The following is a 24,577-nucleotide window of genomic DNA, read 5'->3' as shown; positions in this document are numbered from 1 at the left end:
AAATCGTATCTTTGAACTCCGCCATGCTATTAACATAGTATGATGGTCCCAAGCCCAGGTAAAGAGGAGGGTTTGAGGCAACGTACTCCGTACTATCCTCAGTAAAACAAAAATAAAATGTTGAGATCAGGGAAAGAGATAAATAGAGTATAGTTGGAGTTATTCTCTCTTGGTGACAGGTCCCGCGACAGGCCGACCAAGCAAATGCATACAATGTCGTTACAAACATGATGATCGAATTGAGTCACAAGCCTCAGATGAATGCTAGGGCTTTCACTTCAGTCGACGTGGCAGGATGGGCCCCGGTCCTGTCGAGAAATGGGCAAGAGTTCTTGACGCATAGACGACGTCAGGATGTAAGAAAGAGCCCTTCGGAAAAGGCGCATTGATATCTGCGCTCTGCAAGAAACCCGATGGTCTGGTGCTAAAAGCTGCGACATTGAACGCGAACGCAGTGGAAATGGCTATAAACTTCTCAATTTTGGTAGCCCACACACTCAATATGGTGTTGGCATTGCCATCTCAGAGGGTTTCCGTGATGCCATTAAAGAAGTCGAACGGTTTGATGATCGGCTGATGAAGCTCACCATTATATCAGCTGATCGCACTATTCACTTCTTCACCGATTGATTGATACCGAGAAAGATGCCTTCTACCAACTTCTCGATGAAAAGGCTTGTCCCGTGGTTGCTGACGACCATATTATCACTGCCGGCGACCTCAATGGTCATGTAGGTGAAAAGCTAAACGGTAACAGGTGCCACGGAGGCAAGGGCGCGGCGTTGTTGATGCGGCCACCTCTGACTCATCAACTCTTGGTCACCAGTGATGATGGCCGGGATTATGTCGCTGCGAATAATAAAGCGGTACTAGCCTGCCACTCGCTGCACAGTCACGTGCGCCTAGACGACGATTAGCGGCTCCGGCGCCATATGGTCCATTATGAAAGAAATAATAGTATATTACCATATTTTGTAAATTTCCCCAAAAACCCCCCTTAACTCCATCCTTGTAGAAGTACAAAATTTGGTACGCTTATTTCTTATAATTACATAATACATAATGCATAATTTTGGAAAGTTTTAAAAAATCCATCTAAAGATACAGAGGGTCAAAATAGAGCGAAAGCGAAGTAATACGAGCGACGGACTTGGAGTTTGTAAGTACATATGTATATCTATCAAGGAGTATTTTAAATTGGAGGTTCGCATATACCTCGGGAGAACATGAATAGAAAATTTCTCACATGAGATGAACACAAAACTTTTATACCCGAAGCGTCCAGCTTCCGGTATACCGACTAGTCATAATTTTACTTTTGCCATACGATATCATATTAGTTCACACACCCCCCAATTTATCATTTTCAGAACATGTGACCGTCCCACACCGTCTGGAAATAGGTCAAGCCAGGATGGTTGATTACCAAATTCGAATTCAATGATACTGTCAACTTCAATGTTCATTTTGACCTCCAGTCGTGTATTCCCTCAGGGGTCGCCAACGATCCTTAACGGGTCGCTTACAATAGGGGAATGACGTTTCGAATATAAGCCGAGTGGGAGGGCTGTCGACTGCTCTGGTGCAAACTGCAGAGGAAAGGCTTATTAAGAAATGCGCGGCAGTTGTGAAACGCATGCGATCTGCGACATTCATCCAGAAAAACGTCAGCAAAGGAGCACCTGGACAGAATTTCATACTATAGGCTGATATAGAAGAGAACTCTACGAGTGCAAACGGATCGCAGACAGCCCATTGCAGAGAAAACTGGGGAAAAATAAGAGGAGGAAGGACATCTGAAGGAAACTTTACTCAGGTACTCTCCAGGGCTCAAAAGAAGTAGGCGAAGAGGGACAAAAGACAACAATACATCACGCCATCAGAGAAACCTCTGCTTACATGAAAGACGGAGCATCAAAAGAAAAGGTAGGAAGACGAAGGTGGACTAGACCGCCAGCTCTGCTTATTAAGCCGACGGAAGGCAAGACTTTTGCAGAAAGCCACAATGAAATCCATTACAAGATCAAACCAGAAGATAGCGGAGCAGAAGAGCCTTCTGTTCGTGAAACGCAGGGTGGTGGAGTCCTAGTCGCCTTAGGCCCAAGGACAACAAATAAAGTTACGTTCTGTGAAGCAGCGAAGAGGTCTCTTAAAAACTTTGGTTTGCAGCATGGAACCCACGTGTTCTCTGAAAATCCGAGACCTTGACTACCTCAGAGAAAAGAACAAGATAGAAGAGGCTATCAAACGCGAATGTCCGGAGGTAACCAATGTCCGGATTAGTATCACCTCTGAGAACTCTCGAGGCAAACTTGCTGTGGTGGAAGTTACAGAGCAGCAGGCGAGGAAGCTTCTAAACAGCGGGAAAATCAAAATTGGTTGGGTAGTATGTAGAATACGAATCGGTAATATGTAGGATACGAATCTGGGTCACCCCAACCAAATGTTGCATACGTTTGCATTATGGGCGCATGGTTGCAATCTTTCGAGGACCTGACAAAAATGCAACATGCCTTAAATGCTGGAATGAAAAGGGAAGCTGTGTCCTATGCAGGGATCGTGGCGCACACTGCGGGCTTGGACGGTGTCCAGTCTTCAGAGCAAAACTGAAAAGAGCTAGGACGCTGATAACTTGACTTGCATCGTACAAATCAATATGCATCTGAGTGCAATCGCTCAAAATTTGCTGGCGCGGTTCACTGCGGAAACCAAAGCTGATTTAATACACATCAGTGGGCATACCGAAACAAGGACTTAGTTTCAAGGCACCCTAATATATCAAGTACCGCCGCTGTCGAGGTTCGGGACGGCACCCTCTTAGGGTTCTTACCCAAGACCGAAGAACGACTTTGTCTGGGTTCAGTATTTAGGAGTAACATTTTCCAGCGCCTATCTTATGAGACGATGCTGGACTTTCGATGCAAATGTATGCTTTGGAGGACGTTATCTTAGGTACGGATGGGCGGATCCTGATCGGGGTGGCTTCATTGCCAGGGGACTTGAAAAGGGCATGCCTCACACAGACTCCACAGGGAAACGAATTCTGTAAATGACGGCGAAAACAGGACTGGTAGTTCTAAACACCGAATCCACCCCAACATTCCGCCCCGGGGTGGCATTCATCATCATCAACGGCGCAACAACCGGTATCCGGTCTAGGCCTGCCTTAATAAGGAACTCCAGACATCCCGATTTTGCGCCGAGGTCCACCAATTCCATATCCCTAAAAGCTATCTGGCGTCCTGACCTACGCCATCGCTCCATCTTAGGCAGGGTCTGCCTCGTCTTCTTTTTCTACTATAGATATTGCCCTTATAGATTTTCCGGGTGGGATCATCCTCATCCATACGGATTAAGTGACTCGCCCACCGTAACCTATTGATCCGGATTTTATCCACAACCGGAAGGTCATGGTATCGCTCATAGATTTCGTCATTGTATAGGCTACGGAATCGTCCATCCTCATGTAGGGGGCCAAAAATTCTTCGGAGGATTCTTCTCTCGAACGCGGCCAAGAGTTCGCAATTTTTCTTGCTAAGAACCCAAGTTTCCGAGGAATACATGAGGACTGGCAGGATCATAGTCTTGTACAGTAAAAGCTTTGACCCAATGGTGAGACGTTTCGAGCGAACAGTCTTTGTAAACTAAAATAGGCTCTGTTGGCTGACAACAATCGTGCGCGGATTTCATCATCGTAGTTGTTATCGATTGTGATTTTCGACCCTAGATAGGAGAAATTGTCACCGGTCTCAAAGTTGTATTCTCCTATCCTTATTCTTCTTCGTGTTTGTGTTTGACCAGGGCGGGGGTGGCATTGCAGCTGACAATGTCGTAAATTCAGTTATGAATCTGTTAACGATGGCATGCGAAGCTTCCATGCCGAGGAGGAAATCGAGACGTGATAAACCTTCTATGTATTGGTGGACGGCGGGAATTCCAGTGATCCAGAAGGAGTGTCACAGCCTCCGCCGCTTAACACAACGTCTAAGCGACCGAGAGGAAATATGTTCTATAATGACGGAGTATAAATCAGCCAAAACGAAACTCCGCAGCGCACGATCTAGTAGATGAGGTAAATGGGGACCCGTTAGGACTCGGTTACAAACTGGTAATCCGAAAAATCGGGGCTCTACCCTGTCCGCTTAAAGCCGAGCAGATGGACCACGTTGTACGGCCCTACTGATAGCGTCAAGGATTGTCCGCTTCTTTCTATAAAAGAGTTGGAACAGGTAGTCCTCTCTATGGACAGCAAGAAGGCGGCAGGGCGCGATGGTATTCCAGCAGAGGTATATAAACTGGTATTCCAACCTACTGCTCGGCGCATTCAACGCTTGCTGAAAGAAGGGGGGAACCCTCTTGCACTTTCTTTGCGATTGCCCAGCTCTAGCTAGAGTCAGGCCACGGACACTAGGTAAACCATTCATTGGGGGCCTGAGAAAGCTTTCTAGCTAGGGTGAGACAGCTGCTTTCTTTAGTGAATGCTACGGGTTGACTCTGAAGACCCCAGTCAGCTGGACCCTGCCTCCCTGCTCTCTGAACAGCAGTCATGGTCTTAGAAATTTGTTGCATCAAAACGGCCCACCATAGCGCTAATTGGGCTCCTCAGAGCGGCCACTGATACCTACCTGAACCGACCGTGACGATGATCACGGGAGTGATCCCCGTTGCCCTTCCTGCTAAGGAGTGTCAAGCCATAGACAAGCGCAAGCGAGAAGAATCAAGCGAGGTGGTTACTCGTGAAGAAAGCAACGCAACCCAGACGAGTGACAGCTCTCTGGACAAAATGAAACAAGAGACAAATGCACTGCGCAGCTCATCGGCAACTTAGGTGTGTGACTGAATCGGAAGCATGATGAGACTGATTATTTCCTTTACCATGACGTGGAGGTTTCCAGTTTTACCTGCAGAAGATTGGAAAGGCACGATCTGCCGATTGTGTGTTTTGCAATAGACTTCTGGACGACGCCTATCACACTTTTTTTCCTTGTGGAAGGTGGCATGGGATTCTTCAGCAACTCTATTTAAACACAAGGGATCTCTCTCCAGACAACATTGTCGAGGAGATGCTGAGGTGTGCTGACAGGTGACCGTGCTGCCCATTACGTTCGGGTCCTTCTCGTTGCAAAGAAGATAGGGCTTGAGCAGCCGGATGGCAGGAGGTTCCTTGAATTGACAGTTCCCTTCCTCCTCTCCCCTCCCGTTGGTGAAAGGAATTCCCCCGCAAGGCAGGGACTAGGCCGAATTAATGTGACAAACGTTTCCAGGCTCCAACGAAGTACAGTTGTGGGAGTCCAACACTCCGTGCGTAAATGCATTCACCTATCTTAGTCCTGTGATGTATTAAAAATTTATCATGCAAACCACTTAAAAGCAGTTTACATGACCCACTTAGGCGTTGAAAACTTTTATTAAAGATAAGTAATCCAGTATTTTTCCATAGATGACAAAAAGGCCGCTAACCGGGAAACACGAAAGGTACATAAATGTTGATCAACTACTCTTATATAAAAACAAAACCATCACCTCCATTCAACACGCAACTATACTGCAAGAGCAACGAAGAACTTGAATTTACCATAATTTGATTGATTACTGCAAATTATACATCCAAGTCCAATGGCAACAGAAGAAGTCTTACATTCCTTTAAATTTATGCACATAATAACGCGACATGCTTTACAGATTTCCCAACTGCATTCATGATTTCCGAGTTCCGTAGCCACCCATGACGCTATTGACTAGGCACGTTATGGTAGTTTAATCTGTTTAATCTCAAATTGTACGTGCATAAACAACTTGCTTAAGAAACATTTATAAGAAAGTCCAACAACAGAAACAGGTTGTTACTGCTAAATATATTTAGTAATTTCAACTTATAACATTTAAATGTTCAAGGTCGTTCGTATGACTATATACATATGAATGTTTGTATATTTAATATCCGCGAAGTGTTAAAAATCCATTTTGAAAGAATTTGAATTATTATTATATGGAAACGATGGAAAACCTCCTCGGAAACTATTTTTATAGATTTCAAATTTGTATACATATATACTAATAATAATTTATGAATTGATTAGTTATTCATATCCATGTTCGGAATGTCTTATTAGAATATATCTTAAGCCGCTATACAATATATCCAATAGATGAGGAACAAGTTATCTATCATATTTTAGGATGAAGCAGATAAATTTAGAGATGAATGCCATCACATACTTACCTTCGATAGTTACCATAAAATTCAGCATCAAGCAAAAACGTACATATTAATGCATTATTTACGAAAAAACTAAAAAGCTTAATAAAATCATCAAATTTACTTTCATAAAAAAAAATTACCTGGATTGTACTTTAGATAGTGGAAAGCTATTTGCGCCGCATGCAGTGTCAAAATTAAAACAGTGGACCAAAAGCTATAAACAAATTTGATATATTTACAATAGAAAATATCATTAAATCAAACTTGATCAATAATTCTAAAAACAAACCAATTTAAGTAATTTATTCCATTTTTTTATTCATAGCGATTTCTATCTATCCAACAAGAGATCCTAGAAGTTTTGGATTCAATTTCCTGTTTTTGATTTGAACACGTGGTCGGTATCCATTCTTGTCAGCTGTGTACATGGTCATCGTTCTGGTTTCACCATCTTCATAGCCATACACACCCATCACTACCAACTCCTCTTTGTCGGTACCAGGATTCATGATGACACCCACTTCCTCCCGAACGGATCCATCGGAAGTTTTGTATCTAAGCAGATTAAATTTTAAATATGTATTTATGTTCAAACAAGTTTAGTATAAATATTAATATATAGACATTTGGTAACCATACAGCATGTTACATACTCACATTAACCGTCTGATTCTTTTTCGTGACATATTTTCGATTTTTATTTTTCCTTCCTCCTCCTTAGAAAGGACATTGAATTTCAGATGAAAATCTTTTTACTTTTTTGTCTTTAGTTTCAAATATTCTTGCTTGATAGACAAACCATCCTGATAGCAATCCTTTCTACACACACTAAAAACCTCGCATACTTATCAGCAAAACGATCAAATCCCATATTCTATAAAAGGATTTGCAGGATGGGCAAAGGACCATCTAGAATGATTAAGATCAAAAAAGAGGACTGAGCTCTTTCATAACCGAAATAAAATGACAAAATTGACTACACAGGGTCGTTCCCACCTGATGGTACATTAGCTCTACTGAAGTGTTCCGTGAGTACACGCTTGCACCCTTCTGACACTTCAGTTCTTCTTATGTCATTCTCAAGAGTTCCCCTTCGCCAGTGCGTTAAGATCAAAACAAAATCTGAAATACAATATGGGGAATATCACAAGAATCTAGCGAAGAACGTATGCGAAGCTAAGTCTGGAATTCTTGAATTGGGAATTCGTGAATGCATTTTCAATTCCCCTTTCTCCTGACTTAGACCTTAAGAAGGCACGGCCTTTAGAGGTCTCGGCTTACCTTGGCAACCTCCACCCCCAAGGTTTAGTTTGAGTTTTGCGGAGAACTAATAGAAACTGAGAAAATGAATCTTCAAATAAAAAAAAGTTTATTAAATAAATTTTTTTTTTATTGAGGATGTTGAGTCCTGACACCGCATCCACTTGATGACGGATCGGACCACCTGGGAAGCAACTTACTTCCTCTCTTGTGGTCCATGGACTCCTCTTTGTGGGTTAAACACCCAAGTTCAAAAAGAAACGAAAAAACCTTGGCTGACGGTTTCGTCCAGGGCAGTGGCAACTCATCAGACACTGCCTCACCTCTACCCTGGGAGCAGCTTGACCGAAAGTGGCGATGGTAATCGCTCCATTTATATATAATCGCATACACGACATGAGTGACAGAATCCTCAACAAAATATTCACTTCGGCCTGGTATAGCTTTGAACTTAAGATGGAATTCACTTCAATGTAATTCGTACTCAGCGCTCAGGGCTTCTGAGTAGTGGTCCCGCGTGTCCCCTCTTGCATCACATGTCAAAAATGGAGGCAGCTTTGAAAAGTACTGATCAAAAACCTTTAATTGGATACACCTCATGACTAAATTCGATGAAGAAACCAATTTACACCCCCTTTTGCTTGCATAAGGACACCCCTTAAACTCAGCCTAGAACGATGTTACTCACCGTATACGAGGGGATCCATAGTTCAACACCTTTCCACCAACTTCGTATCAAAAAAGTAACCATTTCTGATAAAATGGATGTAACAGACAAGCCGACAGACAGTAACCCGATTTTAATCAGGTTCCACATAAAACTTAAAAAAAATAAATTTAATAACAAAGGAATTGAATTATAGATGTCCTTATTAAGTTCCCCTAAGAGCTCTGAGCAAATTCATCTGGGTCGCCTGGGGAAGTCTTCACTTCTTTCTAAAACAACTGGAACTTAAATAACTAAGGGGCTCAAAGACAAGTCAACATAATTAAAAAAAATTAATATAATTTAATTTTTTTTAAATAAAAAAATTGTTTTTAAATGGATCCCTTTGATTAAAATCAACTTGGTGCAAAGGAACGTGAAGAAAGATCAGAGCTGAACGACAATGCATCTTTGATTGTCTCTTTAAATTCAATATTTTACGTGAAAAGAAAGAAAGAAAAAGTTCAGATTATTCATTTTGGCAATTTTAATATTGGGAACGTGAAACGACGGCGCGATACATTGATGTTTTTCCACCGAATATACTCACAAAGAGAAGTATAGGTCCCAGGGTCAGAGGATTGGGGTTAGGCCGAAACATGGATTGGTACCTACGATGGAGCATAAAACCTGGGCTCTACTACCAAACCCTATCTCCACCTCCACGTGGTGACCGCTGGGAGCTCCTCCTTAACGAAAAGCTGCAGACAGAGAAGGATGAAGGCGAGTCTCCCGCGTCTAAAAACGGGACAAATTGTATCAATTGGTCCTCCAGGTTGGGGGTTGGGTAGGGTTGACAACCCTACACGGAAAACCAAAGTTACGAAGCCACATAAGGAGCCTCGGGCTGGACGGATTATACATCGACGAACCCGGCAACGACAAAGGAATAACGATTTACGCATTTTCTCATGGAACGTGCGCTCCTTGTACAGAGATGAAGTTGCTGTGCAGCTAGCCGATACCCTGGCCTAATATAGGGTTGATGTAACAGCGTTACAGGAGATGCGTTGGACAGGGACCGGTTTCCTGGGGAAGAGCCGCCACACCATATATTATAGTGGCCATCCAGTAAACCATGTGCTCGGAGTAGGTTTCTTAGTCAGTCAAAAAATGAAACCTGCTGTTATCGGCTTTGAAAACATAAGCGAACGGCTATACACTCTGCGCTTGCGAGGCAAGTTTAGAAATGTAAGCCTCATTAACGTTCACGCCCCTACTTCTACGAGGCAGTCGAAAGAACCCTCGAAGCCTGTCCCAGATATGATATCAAAATCATACTTGTTGATTTTAACAGCCAAGTAGGGAAGGAGCCCGTATTCAGACGATACGTTGGCTCCCATAGCTTACACCAAAATACAAATGATAACGGACTGCGGATTATTCAATTAGCAGGGTCACATGAAATGGTTGTTGGAAGTACGTGGTTTATACGGAAAGCGGTCCACACACATACATGGGCCTCTCCAGACGGGAACACTTTCAACCAAATTGACCACGTATTGATCGAACGCACCACCTCTCAGCCTTGATGAATGTCAGGACATATAGGGGGGCCAATATAAACTCCGTTCACTACCTCGTTGGCATGGTGCTCCGAGTTCGAATAACAACACCACCCAGAATCCCCTCTGACAATCAGGAGAGAGTTAACACTGAAGCCATCCAGAACACAGCCCTCCGCAACACCTACAAGAGGAAAATGGATGCCGCAATAACCGCAGTCAACAGAGTTCCTGGAGATGAAGCACCGACAAATGATCTTCACAACCACCTGAAGAACGTTATCATTGATACGGCACCACAAACATACTTGGCCCCAGCCGCAAAAGGAGTCGGAACGACTGGTTTGACGATGTATGTAAGCTAGCAACGGAACGGAAGAATGCCGCATACCGAGTAATGTTGCATTCTCAAAGAACGCGGGAACGCGCAGAGACTTATCACGAACTCCGTCGAGCGGAGAAGCGACTTTACAAACGGGAAAAGGAAGCCTGCAACAACCAACAAGTCTGTGAACTAGAAAAGTACAGGGAGCAAACGCAACAGGCGCAGAAGTCTTACCAACACGTCAGCAGGATGAAGCTTTATACACCTCGATGCTCATCCTGCCGAGACAAAGAGGGAAATCTGATTTCCGACAGAACGGGCATTTTGGAGCGATGGGTTGAGTACTTTGATGAGCTACTGAACAACCAGAACATCGGCGAATTGGAGGTCCCGCCTACAGAAGACGACGGACAAATAGTGCCACCACTAAGTACAGGAGAAACAGTCCGTGCAATTCATCGGCTTAAAAATCATAACTCGCCAGGAGTCGATGGAACTACAGCCGAATTAGTCAAATATGGAGGCGACCAGTTACACCAAGTGGTTCATCAACTTGTGCTCAAGGTATGGAACAGCGAATCAATGCCTAACGATTGGTAACGAGGCATTATCTGTCTCATACATAAAAAGGGAGATATTACACAGTTCAGCAATTATAGAGGTATCACGTTGCTGAGTACCAACTATAAGATATTCTCCACTATCTTGCTAGGCCGGATAGCCCCATACGCCTAGAACATCATTGGCCCATACCAAAGAGGCTTCACTCCAGGCAAATCAGCAACAGATCAGATTTTCTCTCTGCAGCAAGCGATGGAAAAACTGTTGAAATATGGACAACAGTTGCACCATCTGTTCATCGACTTTAAAGCCGCCTATGATAGCATAGCCAGGGTAAAACTGTATACGGCCATGAGAGAATTCGGTATCCCGACGAAATTAATAAGACTGACTAGGCTGACCCTGACCAATGTGCGAGGCCAGATAAAAGCAGTAGGATCACTCTCAAGACCATTCGTCATCAACAAAGGTCTACGACAAGGGGATGCCCTATCATGCATCCTCTTTAACCTGGTCCTGGAAAAAGTGATCAGTGATGCTGAGGTAAATGCAAGAGATACGATCCTCTTCAAGTCCACCCAACTACTGGCCTATGCTGACGATATCGACATCATGGCAAGAACCACCCGAGACGTACAAACTGTCTTCATCCAGATCGAGCAGGTGGCAATTGGTGCGAGGTCTTGAGCTGCACATCAATGAAGGCAAGACAAAATATATGGTGGCAAGGTCAGCACCGAAGACGAATCAACCAGCAACATCAAACCGCACTAGTCAAACGGAAAGAAAAAGGATAGGAGAATACAACTTTGAGACCGTTGACAATTTCTCCTATCTAGGGTCGAATATCACAACCGATAACAGCTACGATGATGAAATCTGCCCACGGTTGTTGAGATGAACAGTCTTGCTTCATCCAGATCGGGCAGGCAGCGCGAGATCTTCGGCTACACATTAATGAAGGCAGAACGAAGTACATGCTGACAACGTCAATGCCAAAATCAAAACCGAACGAACAAATAACATCGAATCGCACTGGTCAAACGAAAACAGTGAAGATAGGAGACTATAACTTTGAGACTTGAGATTTCTCCTATTTAGGGTCGAAAATCACGACCGGTAACAACTATGACGATGAAATCCGCACAGGGTTGTTGTCAGCCAACAGAACCTATTTCAGCTTACAAAAACTGTTCCGCTCGAAACGTCTCACCATAGGGTCAAAGCTCTTACTGTACAAAACAATGATCTTACCAGTCCTCATGTATTCCTTGTAACTTGGGTTCTTAGCAAGAAAAATTGCGAACTCTTGGCCGCGTTCGAGAGAAGAATCCTCCAAAGAATTTTTGGCCCCCTACATGAGGATGGACGATTCCGTAGCCTACACAATGACGAAATCTATGAGCGATAACATGACCGTCCGGTTGTGGATAAAATTCGGCTGAATTGGTTACGGTGGGCGGGTCACTTAATCCGTATGGATGAGGATGATCCCACCCGGAAAGTCTATAAGGACAATATCTATGGTAGAAAAAGAAGACGAGGCAGACCCTGCCTAAGATGGAGCGATGGCGTAGGTCAGGACGCCAGACAGGATATCGAATTGGTGGACCTCGGCGCAAAACCGGGATGTCTGGAGTTCCTTATTAAGGCAGGCCTAGACCGAATACCGGTTGTTGCGCCGTTGATGATGATGATGATTAAAGATTTGTGGCGGTCAACCCCGATGAAAGGTTATGGCTCCCCAAAAAAGGGCTATTTTCGTATCCTTAAAAAGCTTATTAGTATGGCCATCATCGTCGCGATGTTCAAGTGGTAGAAGTGATAGAATTCTCCTACCTTTTCACTCCCTCACCCCACGGGTGTGGCTGGCAAATTCAACTTTACCATGATATCAAAATACTCCCTATTTGCAACGCCATGACTTTTTAATGAGGGAGGCGAAAACAGCCTTGGCTCCCACTTTACATCATCCTTTATCCTTGACTATCCCTCTTACCGTTATGATATGAAAATAACCGCACTTTTTAAGAGGAAGTGACCACCGAAAGTCTTTGACGAGATTAGAAATTGGGTGGCTACCCCTTTCTTCTACATATCTTCCCCTCACAGACTAAGGTTCAAAATTCAAATTATACAATGATGATATCATAAAACCTTCACTCAGGGGGCTATCACGTTTTATAACTCTCGCTCCATATACTTTACCCACTGAAAATGACCAAGAATAAATGACATAGAACAAATGAATCTTTTCGGTTAACCGTCTACATAATTTCAAGTCATATCTACACCTTAGATTGCTTTTCTGAAAGAACTCGTATTTATTTACTGCCCCCTTAAAAATAAGTTCCACTAAAATATAAAATTTAGTTCCTTCGTCTTTTTTAGCCTTTATCCCATTCGGTAGCGGTGTCGATTTATCTGAATCAAGTTTGCCGCTTTAATGCTCCAAGTAGATAGTATGGTAAGATATCATTGTCTAGTCATTCTACCTCAGAAAAATGAAGTTAATAGTATTCCAAAATACCACAATATAAAAAGTGATGTATTATCTTCTTTTCAAATTTATCCAAGATGACAAACAACTTAAAGGTCAAACTTTAATGATTTCTTAAATAATTTCATTAGCGGCGTTTTGTGTGGTAGACCAAAGCAAGGCAAAAGTTCAACACTCCAGCGCTGACCTAGTACTTTCTCTGAAGCTTAAGCCCCAAGGTCTTCCCATAACATAAACAAACATTGAAAGGGTGAATTCCCAAACGAAAGAAGACTGGTCCATAAAATGAATACAAGGCTAGAAATCTAAACAATTGCTTTGTGTTACTTCTTCTGCACATATCCAACTGTAATGCTATTGTTTAGTATCCAACTGCAGTAGCATTCTCTAATTACGTGCAATCAACACTGCAGGGAGTATTTTCCAAGACATTGTAATTATTTCGGCAGCTCTTGGAAAGCCTCAACAATGGCACATATTCGAGTGAATGTAATAATATCTATGAACCTTAAACTGAGATTTATTCTGAAAGTTACGTATCATGAGTGATTAGTCGTTTAGCTCCATGACATAAAGTGCAGAAGCAAAAGCGGAGAATTGACCTTAATGACAATAAGCTTCATTTGGTTTAATGAAAAACTTGTTGCTACTAGGCAATTTCAGTCTCTTTTATTTGTCCTTATCTTGATTAGAAATCAGTGAACGAGGCATATTCATATCTGCGAACACGATAGATGCTTCAAACCCATGAAACTTTCAAGGTTTGGATGAGACAGGTTTTCAGCATTTTGAGGACAGAATATTTAAAATGGGAAGCCATAAGACTGAAGAAAATGTTATGATAATGCATCAATCGCTCTACTCTTTGGAACCAGACACAGACGGTGACTTAAAACCTGCCGAAGTTGGCATCAACATACTTGACGATATGAATATTCTGGAGATAGTCAAAAGCCCACAGTAGGCCTTGAACATGTTCTCCACCCGAATGGATTATTTTTATTGCCGAACGAATATTTATCTGTGTTTATGCTGGATTAGGCCGCAGACGCGGCCTTCTGCTTTTCGCTCGTAAAGTTTATTATCGAAAAGCAAAGTGTGATAAGAAAAATAAAACATGAAAAACCTCCCACGAGTAATTTTCCCGATTTCACTTTCGGTGAAATAGGACGAAAAAACATTTTAGTGGCAATATAGCGATCGATTATGCCAAGAAGATGGAAGGGAAAACCCCAGCATTAAATCTAGGTACAAATCTAGGTAGGCTATATAAAGACTTCCTAATACAGTACAAATTAATCTAGATAACTGAAAAGCAAATCTAAAGCCAATACTTTCGCCAAGGAGGTAATTCTGCAAAGGACCATCTTCCTCAAAGGGTGGAAAACTATCACATAAATCGAGTGACAAAAAAGCCGAATTGTCAGAAAAAAAAGAAGCTCAAAATCTCGCCTAACATCGCGCAAGTCGCGAGCACATGGAACGATTTTTATCATTGGCTGGGATAAAAATCAAAGGAAGGAAGGGGCGGCATCAGAGGGTATACTAAACGCAAAATCAAGCAAGATCTAAATAATGCTCTATGTTTGATGAGGCTAGAAAGGAAATTTGCTGGAAAACGCTCTAGTAAAACAAGGAATGCCATACCTCTCAGCTACACCAAACAATCTAGCAGAAAATAGTCGATCGACTTCGGGCCAAATCATCTCGTGCGCACACAGTAAAGAATTTTTATGTTTCACGAATAACCTCTCTCTCTATCTCTCTCGCTGGATTCAAAAAGGATTTACTGCACACCAGCCTTTATAAAGCAAAATGCTCGATGACACTAACCTTTTGAATACTATGAACTTATCACCGAAGAATTTGGTAACATGGAAGCTATCTTCTCTGAACTTTCCGGAAAATTCCTCACCTGAAAGTAAAAATAAGTGCTATGCCTGGCACGCTCCCAAATCATGCGAGTATTTCAAACAAATGTTACTAGCACGGTTTGACAGTTACCTAGCCTTTGCCAGTTACGATATGTTCGCAATAAACTAAACATGACCCATATTGATGTACATATGGTCATATTGATACCTCTATGTCCGCAATACCTACATATCTATCGACACCCTTTATTTCACCGCCAAGCCATGCATGGTAGAAAAAGTCTAGCTCTTTCGGATTACTTCACTAGCAATCCTATTGACTCCCAGCATGCCAGTATACTCTTGAACAAGCTGAAGTTAGTTCTTGACTGGGAACATTCCTCAAACGTGATCTTAATATTTTGTAAATTTTGGAATAATACCAAGAATCGGGACCGAACACTTTGCAGATAGGCACCAATAAAAAGGGTCACAAAGATTTGGCAATCACTTAACCCAAGGCAATATCACTTCAAAAAAACGAGAGAGGGACAGACTCTCCTTTACAACTAGATGGTGCTCTCAGTAAGAGAAAATCCTTGGAGAAGACTACCACCTTCTTCCTTCAGCTTTGGAAGAACTGCCTAGACAAATAGCACGCCGATTTCGATGCCAAACCCAACTAACCTCGCCAAAAACAGTAACTATAAACCCAATATGACCCCACAATGATGAACATAAACCAGCGGTCTGAGCAAGGTCCAAAAAAACAGCGTAAACGAAGAAAGTGAGTACGGTCGTAGAAACACCCACTAAATGCTGCTCAACACTCAGAAGTAAGTTAGTTCTTCACATATACCCCGCTCTCGGAGAAAACTGCGTCTCTAACAAGGAAACAGGAGACTGAGTCGTCATTTGTTAAGTGATGACAAAGACTGGGAGCTTTCGGATAGCAGTGATGGTTACTCCCAGCAGTCGAGAATCATACAGTTCGATGCCATCGTTGGCAGAAACCAAATCATTGATACAGATCAGGAGAGTGCGATGGCCCGTCAGACTGAAAACCTTGCTTTGTTTGATGTTTATCTTCAGTCCAACTCTACTTGTTTCCGCTTCCAAAACCAGTCTTTTGGACCCGATGAGATCAGATATCATCAGCATAGTCGAGGTGTTTGGGGAAAGATGTTGTAATCCATTAATTCCTCCCCGTTCTACGACAGCATGAAGAACGTTACCGATAACAAGTAGCAATAACATCGATGAAGAGATGCAACCCTGACGGACTCCGCATTTGACTTCAAATTTCCCTGAAATTTTATCTCGATGCAGCGCATATCTTGCGCTATGACATGTCGCTCTGACAGAAATTATTAGTTTCGCCAAAACACTCCTTCTGGACTGTCGAAAGCTTCCTCGAAATCGATGAAAAGCAGGTGAAGCGAAGATCTAAACACCGCGCACTGTTTCAAAATGATGCGTAGGGTGTTAATGTGGTCAATGTAGGAGGATCCGGAACGAACAACTTTCGAAGGTGCAGTAATACATTCCATTATTATTTCAGGTATTAACTTTGTGACAGCAGGGAGCAGCCACATAACCCTCCAATTGTCGTATTCAAGACGGGTGTCATTCTTTGGAATCTTAAAGATCACCCCCTTCTTTCACTCTCTAGGGGAGCAGTAATAAATACCTCTGTGAGGAGACCGTCAAGCCCAGCGGCTTTACCCCGTTTGAGTGCATTGATGGCCGAGAGAAGCAGTCCGCAACCATATCTTACGATGAGTAGTCGTTTCACCCACAAGAGAAAGAACCTCACCAGATGTGATACGGCTAAAAACCGAGATGAAGTGTTATTTCCACCTCTTCAGTTGCTCGTCATTGTGGAAAAGGAGACGACTATTAACGTCCTTTGCAAGACCATCGAAAGATTTGCGGCGACATGCATGTTCTTTTGTGATGAGGTATATGAAATCATTGTGTTCTGCGGCTTGTTCCGCATTCCTGACCAGCGCACTAGCAAATTCCCATTTGTCACGCGCACACTTCACGGAACTTCGGTATAAGAGTTCGAACCTGAAAAACCGGTGCATAATACCCCGAGCGAAAATTCCACTTTTCGTTTCTATTCGCAAGATAAACTTGACTAAAGCAAATTATAATGAATACTTTTTCTCTTTTTGAAATATTTTGTATACTGCCATTTGGAATCCGTAATCTGTCGTGTTTGTTGGAGTTTAATCCACGGGATCAATGATCTCCTTGCTCAGTCAAGAATACAACTACTTCTGTTTGCAATTACCCATTGAACCCATGCCCCGGCTGGTTTTCTGCAAATTTCCTTACCAAGCTCAAAGGATGCGCAAGAGCACCTTCGTCGACATTCACACTCTGCATCGGAGAAAACATAGGAACACCCCAAACGTGACCATGAAGAGACTGAAGAGACCAACCAAAGAACAATTAGCAAAATGAATTATGTCCTTTCCAAGAATGTAAAATCGGAAAAACACACGCTAACGGTAAATTGGATGGTGCATATGATTAATGATTAAAATTTACAACAAAAGGTTCCCTTTCCGTAAACCGCCTCTTATATCGAATTGAACTATTGACTAGAACCGGCAGAGTGACTTCAATGGATCAACCTGCAGGGCAACATTCAACTTTTGATAAAACTCGCCCACATGCTTTTTAATGAAGGGATCATCAACCCCAAGAAGAAGTAGATTAGTCATTTCTCGGAGGCTCTCTCCGTAGATACAACACCTGCCTTCTTGGCAGAAGATGAAGGTAGTCTTCATACCAAAGCCTGGGAAAGATAACTATTCTAATCCAAAGAACTTCAGACAAATCAGCCTAACATCATTTTCGCGGAAATGCCTGGAGAGACTGGTTGAGCGTCACATTCTCGAGAAGGCACTAAAGTCCCACCTCTAAATGAAAACCAACATGCGTAGAAAGTCCTGTGAGTCTGCTCTCCATTGTTTGGACATGGGAGGGGGGGCACAGAAAATTAGAAGAGGCATTGGGAGAACTGAATCTAGTTTTCACAATGCCCTCCGATTCGCAGATCCCCATACATCTGTTTAGTAGAAGATATAATGTTATTTTGAAACGGAGAGAAAACTGGGTCGAACCAGAAGAATGAGTGTCAGGATATACTGACGTCTTCTACACCGATGACTTAAAGACAGAAAATAGTTCTGAAGCGGGAGTTTACTTCTCGAATAAAAACGAGAAGTGGAAATTTCCCTTGGGACAATACACAACGGTCTTTCAGGTAGAAGTGTATGCGATCCTAAAATTCCTGGATGATTGGCGAGCGGTTGAAGGGCAGGTGCAACGCAATCTGTAGCGATAGTCAAGGTGCATTGAGGGCATTGTGTAGTCCTTTGATCACTATAAAAATCGTTCAGGAATGTAGAAACCGATTGAATTTTGTTTCTAGATTCATTACGGTGGATTTAGTCTGGGTACCTGGTTATTTGGTGTAGAGGGAAATAAAATCTCGGATGCCTTAACAAAAGAGGCTTCAACTTCCCCCATGCCCGGACCGGAAGCAGCAATTGGGGTGTCGGTAGCATTGGCTGATGCTGCTACCAAAAACTGGGAATAAGCTTCCCATAATGACAGGTGGCGAAGCCTTAATGCTGCTAGACAGACCAAACTCTTCCTGTCAGAACCAAACAAACATTTGAATTTGAAGAGTAATATGAAGTACCGCAGGAAAAATTGCCGAATATTATTTATTCGTTTAGTCAAAAATATATTTTTCCATAGAGAAATTGAAATGAAGTACGAATAAACCCACCTCGTTACCGAACAGAACAAAGATCAAAGAAGAAGAGGTATTAGTTGATATGAAGGACAAAGCACCAGAAGACAGGGACTCCCAATTTATGTTGAAATTATAGAACGGCGCGAAACGTGGAAGATTCTCGGTCTCCCAGATCATCAAAGAGATGCTTGGAAATTATCCATGCTTCTACGCATATGTATACAAAAATTGGTCACTCTGCTAAATTGCAACCAATGTATCCTTCTGTAGATCTTTTCTAATGAAATCAAGGCGATTCAAAATGGCACAAGAGAAAAAAAATATATATTTTTTTCCTCCATCAATGGCTCAACAAAGCCAACAGTCCTTCAGTTTCAGAGAAAAAACATTACTAAAAATAAATTTGACTAAGCATAATAAATCTACTTATAAAGCCATTCAAATTTTAGAAATCATGTCTTACACGTGGGCGGAGGATAGGATTCCAACGATAGCGTAGGATGGTCAAAACTGAATAATATACATTTAAGTAACACGCCAACAGAATAGCTTATAACACCCCAATATTGGTAAATCAGCTTGATAACAATGTTTAAATTCAGCACCGAAAAAGGATACCAGACGAATAAATATCAAAAGAAGAAATCCTGCAGAGCATGTCAAGAAGTGTTTGAAATAAATGTGGCATAGATGGTGCAACCAAGAGTTAAAAAAATCTGATTATCTGACATAAAAGAAAAAGATCGTCATAAAAGGGAAATAATTGAACTTCATCCGACACAGGCAAAACTCAACCAAGGACACAACAAAACTCAATATTGCCATAACTAGCCTGAACCTAAAAAGTTTGACTTGAGAATTCTATGACCGCGACTTAATTTAAGAAATCAAATCCAATTTATAAAAGATATTACATCTCTACCCAGTTGTAATGAAATTTAAATTGTAGTTCCAATAGAGATACTTCAATTAATGGGTAGGATCAATCCGTAATTTCTACAAATCAAATAGATGCAGTAAAAAATATTTTTTGTCAACTCATTTCTTTTGACAAATACAACGAACGAGACAAATTACATAAAAGCTTCGTCCAATTATAAATGATAATGCAGGGAATGATAGTAAAACCGATTATATCAGTGACCTTCAACGCCCACATTCGCTCCATTTTCACATTCCGTCTGTCATAACGCCACCTTTCCCTTATATAGGATGTAAACATTTCCATATTCGAAAGACAGTTTATAACATGCCATACTAGTACCACTCTGATAAGGTAAAAGCAAAAAAAAAGTTTTAAATAACATTCACTTACGAAAAGTTATATCCTTCCCTAGTGGCTTCATTTGTGTACTCCTCCAGCAGGATCTTTGGCATCATGGCATTTAAAAGTTCCCGTTCGGGAGTTTGTTCTTGTTGACCGTAACATTTTGATACAATTACAAGAAGGCACAGCACTCCGACACTCTAAATCACAAATAACAATCCATTCTTAGTTACCATACGAAACAGCACAAGAAGAAATGCCACCACACTCACCAGTTTCACGTTCATTTTGGTATCCAATTCCTCACTCAAAAATAAGATGAATATATCTAAGGTCTTCACAAACGATGTTACTCGCTTGAATACTGCAGTCGAAATGAAGAACTATTCGTGGATAAAATGGCTAAATAATAGTATTATACTTCCTCCAAAGCTAGCAATGGTTGTGATGGACGGACCAATAGGCAACCTATAGTGATTCACAACAGCCCTGAAGATTTATCAATAATTATGAACGGAATCTTGCGATGTCTGTCTCTATCTACCGCCTCTTACACTGCCAATGGTATCAGTCAGGTATCTCACGAAGTGTATCTCCCAGTGTGTTTTTCCAACAGGAATTAAGCCAACAGTACCAGCAATCACTTCCTACTCTACGTCACTCTTCCCTGCGATGGTGAAGATTAATCTCACCCGAGTGACCAAGATTCCAAGAAACCAAAGTTTACATAAGACAAAAGTGCAAGTTGATACCTCAAGTGTAAAAAAATCGAATCTGATTGATATTCACAGAAGCTGGATCATTACCTCTTTCGAGCACATATGTACATATGTACACATGGTGTGGTTTTCCAGTAGACTCGGTATGTACTGGAAGAGCGAGTTTTTTCTCACGCGTGGAAGTTTTGACAATAAGTCCACCCACTATGTTTATAAATGTTAAATTTAAGATAAGAATAGGTTAAATAGAGTATAAAAATGTTTACCGCTGCCTGTCCACATGTGAAAAAACTAGCTTAACATCAATAAGATTGACTACGCTAGAATTCCGGAAAGACAACATATCACACTCTTAATAAAATTATGCAACTATTTTTGGCGAATACTGGTTTAAGGAAGTTGTTCCTTTGTTTTAGCAATGGTTTCATGCTAAACTAATGAAGGCTATTTTTATTAATAGCGTAGCTGCCAAGTCAAACGTTTAGTATGTTGCCATTTCCCAGCAATTTAAAACATTTTTTCGTGTTTCGGAAAATGACCATGATGAAAATTTATCGAGCGTTTATGACATCGCCCTATACTTGCATATTTTCAAAAAATACCTTTTCCTTTTGCTTTCTGTTTCTAAGATTACTCGTTTCACAAGTCCTTTGAAGGTTTTTCATGATAACTACATCCTGGTGGGGTCTGTCACTTTACCTTGGTTCTCTCCCTCATTTATCTTGAATCTATCCAAATGAAAAAGGATGCAAATTTTTAATGAAACATGGACGAACATTTCATTGACTTTGGCTAACTTAGTAGTCGCGACTCCATTCATTACCCAAATAATTTTTGAAGAGTAAAGAGTATGATTCTTGTAAGCAATCAGAAGCCCTTTTTACATAAAAAAAATTCTTTGATTTAATCACTATCTATTTTCAAGTAAGAAGCTCTTATGTTGGCAGATAGCCAGACAAAATATTACCTTTTGATATCTTTTAAATTTGTTGTTGTTGAGTTGAGTATTTTAATGAACTGCTCAACAAACTAAAATATTGGCGAATCGGAAGTCCCGCCAACTGAAGACGACGGACAAATGCTCCCACCACCAAGCATGGAAGAAACAGTGCACCACCAGCGATCGGCATGCAGACGGAAGCCCCGGGTCTCCTTTACCCTTGCTGATCAGCGCGAGTGTGGCCACTCTCCAGCGACAAGGAAAAATGCCCTCCTTCAAGCAAGCGTGGAACGCCTCAAACAGCAATTCTGACTGTTGGTGAAACACCAGTTTGTAAACTTCTGCCAGTATGCCATCAAAACCTGGCGCCTTCTTGTTTTCCGTAGTAAGAACCGCTTCTTCGAGCTCTCTCATTGTGAAAAGGGGGCAATCCTCGACGCTTTCCGCGCTATTGACACCAACCGGTACAAAATGTCTGAGGAACAATGCCCGTACAATACGGTCCATCTGGCGGTACTTAGTATGCAGGGCCTCCGCAGAGCCCGGATTTTCCGGGTGACAAGCTTATAGCCAAGTCCCCACGGATCCTCATTCACCTCGTTGACAAGGTTCTGTCAGCCGCAAGCTTTGTTTTTATTTATAGCGCTGCAGAGTCTCCTTTTTGTTGACCTATACGTTGTGCCAAACAGCAGGACTTATGGCACTCCCTCCGTAAGTCGGCAATTTCTGCCGCCTACCAGTACATAGAAGGCTTCCAGCCGTGGAAGCCAGACACGCTGTTGTTATTAGGTTCATCACCGAATTTACGACGGTGTCAACTGCGACGCTATCACCCCCCGGAGGGGCCTCTAACGCGGCTCTGCCTGCGCCAAGAGCTTCGACGAACTTCCCGATGTTCACCCTTGTGACATTCCACAGACGGGGGAGCGTCGCGTTGGTGGTCGCCACCCGTCCACCGACGATGCCAGAGATTCCGACGCAAAAGTGATGTTAGGAACGCTTCCTTCACAGCCTGGGCGCCGAAATGTTAGCGTGGATCCGGTGTTTAAAACTACGAGCCCAGTTCTCGCCGCCATTTCCAGAATCTATTTCCGTCTGGAGTCTGACTGAGGCATGCCCCATTCAAGGGCCCTGGCATTAAAAACGATCCGTGCTCGAAACGGCATCCTCCAGAGCATCAAGTCAGCCCCGAAAGTCTGGCATTGTCTCGTTCGGCGTCAAGTAAACGCTAAAAAACGTTATCCCTAAACACCGGATCCAGACAAACCCGCTCCCTCGGCCTTCGCAAGAGCACGAAGTCGAACGTCGTCCCAAAGTCAGAAGGCAGTGGTGCCCGATAAATCGAGATGCCATGAGGCCGGGTCCTTGTTTCGGTGTTGCTCGCTAATTAGCACTAAATCAGCATTGACTTCCGCAGCGAACTGTGCTAGCAACTGGTGAGCGGTTGCACTCCGGTGCATGTTAATTTGTAAAATGCGGATCATGTCATTCACACCCTAGCCATTTCCAATTCCGCCCTGAAGATTGGACACCACCCCGGGCCCGCAGTGTATGCGACGCTCTCACCAGATGCACCACGATCCCTGCAAAGAACGCAATTGTCGCTTTCATTGCAAGTCTTCGCGCGACGACCTACTTGGCCGAATCTCCGGCATGTTGTCCTCCTGTCCGATCCCTTGCAAGCTGCTGACATGCGTTTATAGTCCAGACATCAGTAGCACTTGGTGGGGACTATCCCATTTACAGAGGTGATACCTGGCATTGGTTACCTCTGGACATTCATGCTTCATCGCCTCCTCCACTTCGACCTTTTCTGTGAGTCAGTCAAGATCCCAAATTTCTAGACTAGAAACGAGAGCCTTCTCCCCCAATAACCCCTTGACCGCTTCGCAGAACGTACTCTTGCTAGTCATTTTTGAGCCCAGTTCGACGAGGACTCCGCCACCCTTCGTTTTCCGTATGGAAGACACTTCTGCTCCGTTGGGTTCGGGTTTCATCCTATAGCAGATTTCACTAAGCACTTCCACAAATGTCTTGCTTTCCCTCGGCTTAATGAGCAGGCCGACCATCTAGGCCTTCTTCGTTTCCTCGCCGTTTCTGATCCTGGCTTTTGGTTTGCAGCCTCCTTGTCTTTGGGCAGACGTGTCTCTGGGGGCGTAGTCAGTTATTTCCTTTTTTCCTTCTTCGCCTTCCTTTTTTTGGCCCCTGGAGACTACTTCCATAAAGTCTCCTTCAGGCACGTCGTCTTCTTTCCGCTTTTTCCCCAGTTCACACAGTTTCAAGCAGCATTCTCAGTGAGGCGGGCAGCTACATCTGCTCTCCAATCGTCTTCCGCTGTTCTCCACGTCCACCTATAAAAGGAGATGCGGTCCCTCCAGTTCCATTAGCCCGTTTTTGACGTCATTGTTAACGTTCGTCTGGAGGAACGTTGCCGACCGCATACGCTTCACCACTGCCGCGCATTTCCTGAAGAGCCTTTTCCCTTCGGCTCTAGCTAGGACGGTCGACTGCACTTGCACTCGGTTTGTGTCTGAATCCATCTGCTCAGGACTAGCGATTCTGACTGGGTTTTTTTCCGGAACAGGTACACTGCTAGGTGTGGAATTGCCTTTTCGGCACGGTCAGTCAAGCCATTTGATAAGGCTTCCTCTTTATTTAGACGCCCCGGTGTCACATCAGGTATGCCAGCCCTCCCTGCCTCCTTCGCTGATCGTTGCGGGGAACGACCCATTTTTGTGCATATCATGCGTCCTCTTTAACCCGGCCCTAGGCAAAGTGATCCGTGATGCTGAGATAAATGCGAGAAGTACGATACTCTTTATTACTGGCCTATGTTGACGATATCGACATCATGGGAAGAACGACTCGAGACGTTCAAACTGTCTTCATCCAAATCGAGCAGGCGGCGATTAGCGCGAGATCTCGGGCTGCACATCAATGAAAGCAGGACATCTCAGGGGA

At 42.9% G+C, this 24,577-nt stretch overlaps 1 protein-coding gene across 3 annotated transcripts; it reads right to left on the bottom strand.

The window, feature by feature from the left end:
- Positions 1 to 6,411: 6,411 nt before the first annotated feature.
- On the bottom strand, positions 6,412 to 20,651 carry LOC119650167 (endocuticle structural glycoprotein ABD-5). 3 transcript variants are annotated; one of them, XM_038052714.1, is made up of 4 exons: positions 20,502 to 20,651; positions 20,230 to 20,446; positions 20,006 to 20,157; positions 6,412 to 6,757 (listed from the first exon to the last, which is right to left on the bottom strand). In XM_038052714.1, exons 2-4 carry the CDS (start codon positions 20,242 to 20,244, stop codon positions 6,538 to 6,540), a joined length of 387 nt encoding a protein of 128 aa, XP_037908642.1. In that variant the 5' UTR covers positions 20,245 to 20,446; positions 20,502 to 20,651; the 3' UTR covers positions 6,412 to 6,537. The 3 variants fall into 3 exon arrangements, with proteins under 3 accessions (XP_037908642.1, XP_037908644.1, XP_037908643.1); XM_038052716.1 differs by having other exon boundaries at positions 20,512 to 20,641; XM_038052715.1 differs by having other exon boundaries at positions 20,230 to 20,593.
- Between the last annotated feature and the right edge of the window lie 3,926 nt (positions 20,652 to 24,577).

This window comes from Hermetia illucens, chromosome 2, assembly GCF_905115235.1.
Source record: "Hermetia illucens chromosome 2, iHerIll2.2.curated.20191125, whole genome shotgun sequence".
Lineage (NCBI taxonomy): Eukaryota > Metazoa > Arthropoda > Insecta > Diptera > Stratiomyidae > Hermetia > Hermetia illucens.
This window is presented reverse-complemented; position numbering and strand designations above follow the sequence as displayed.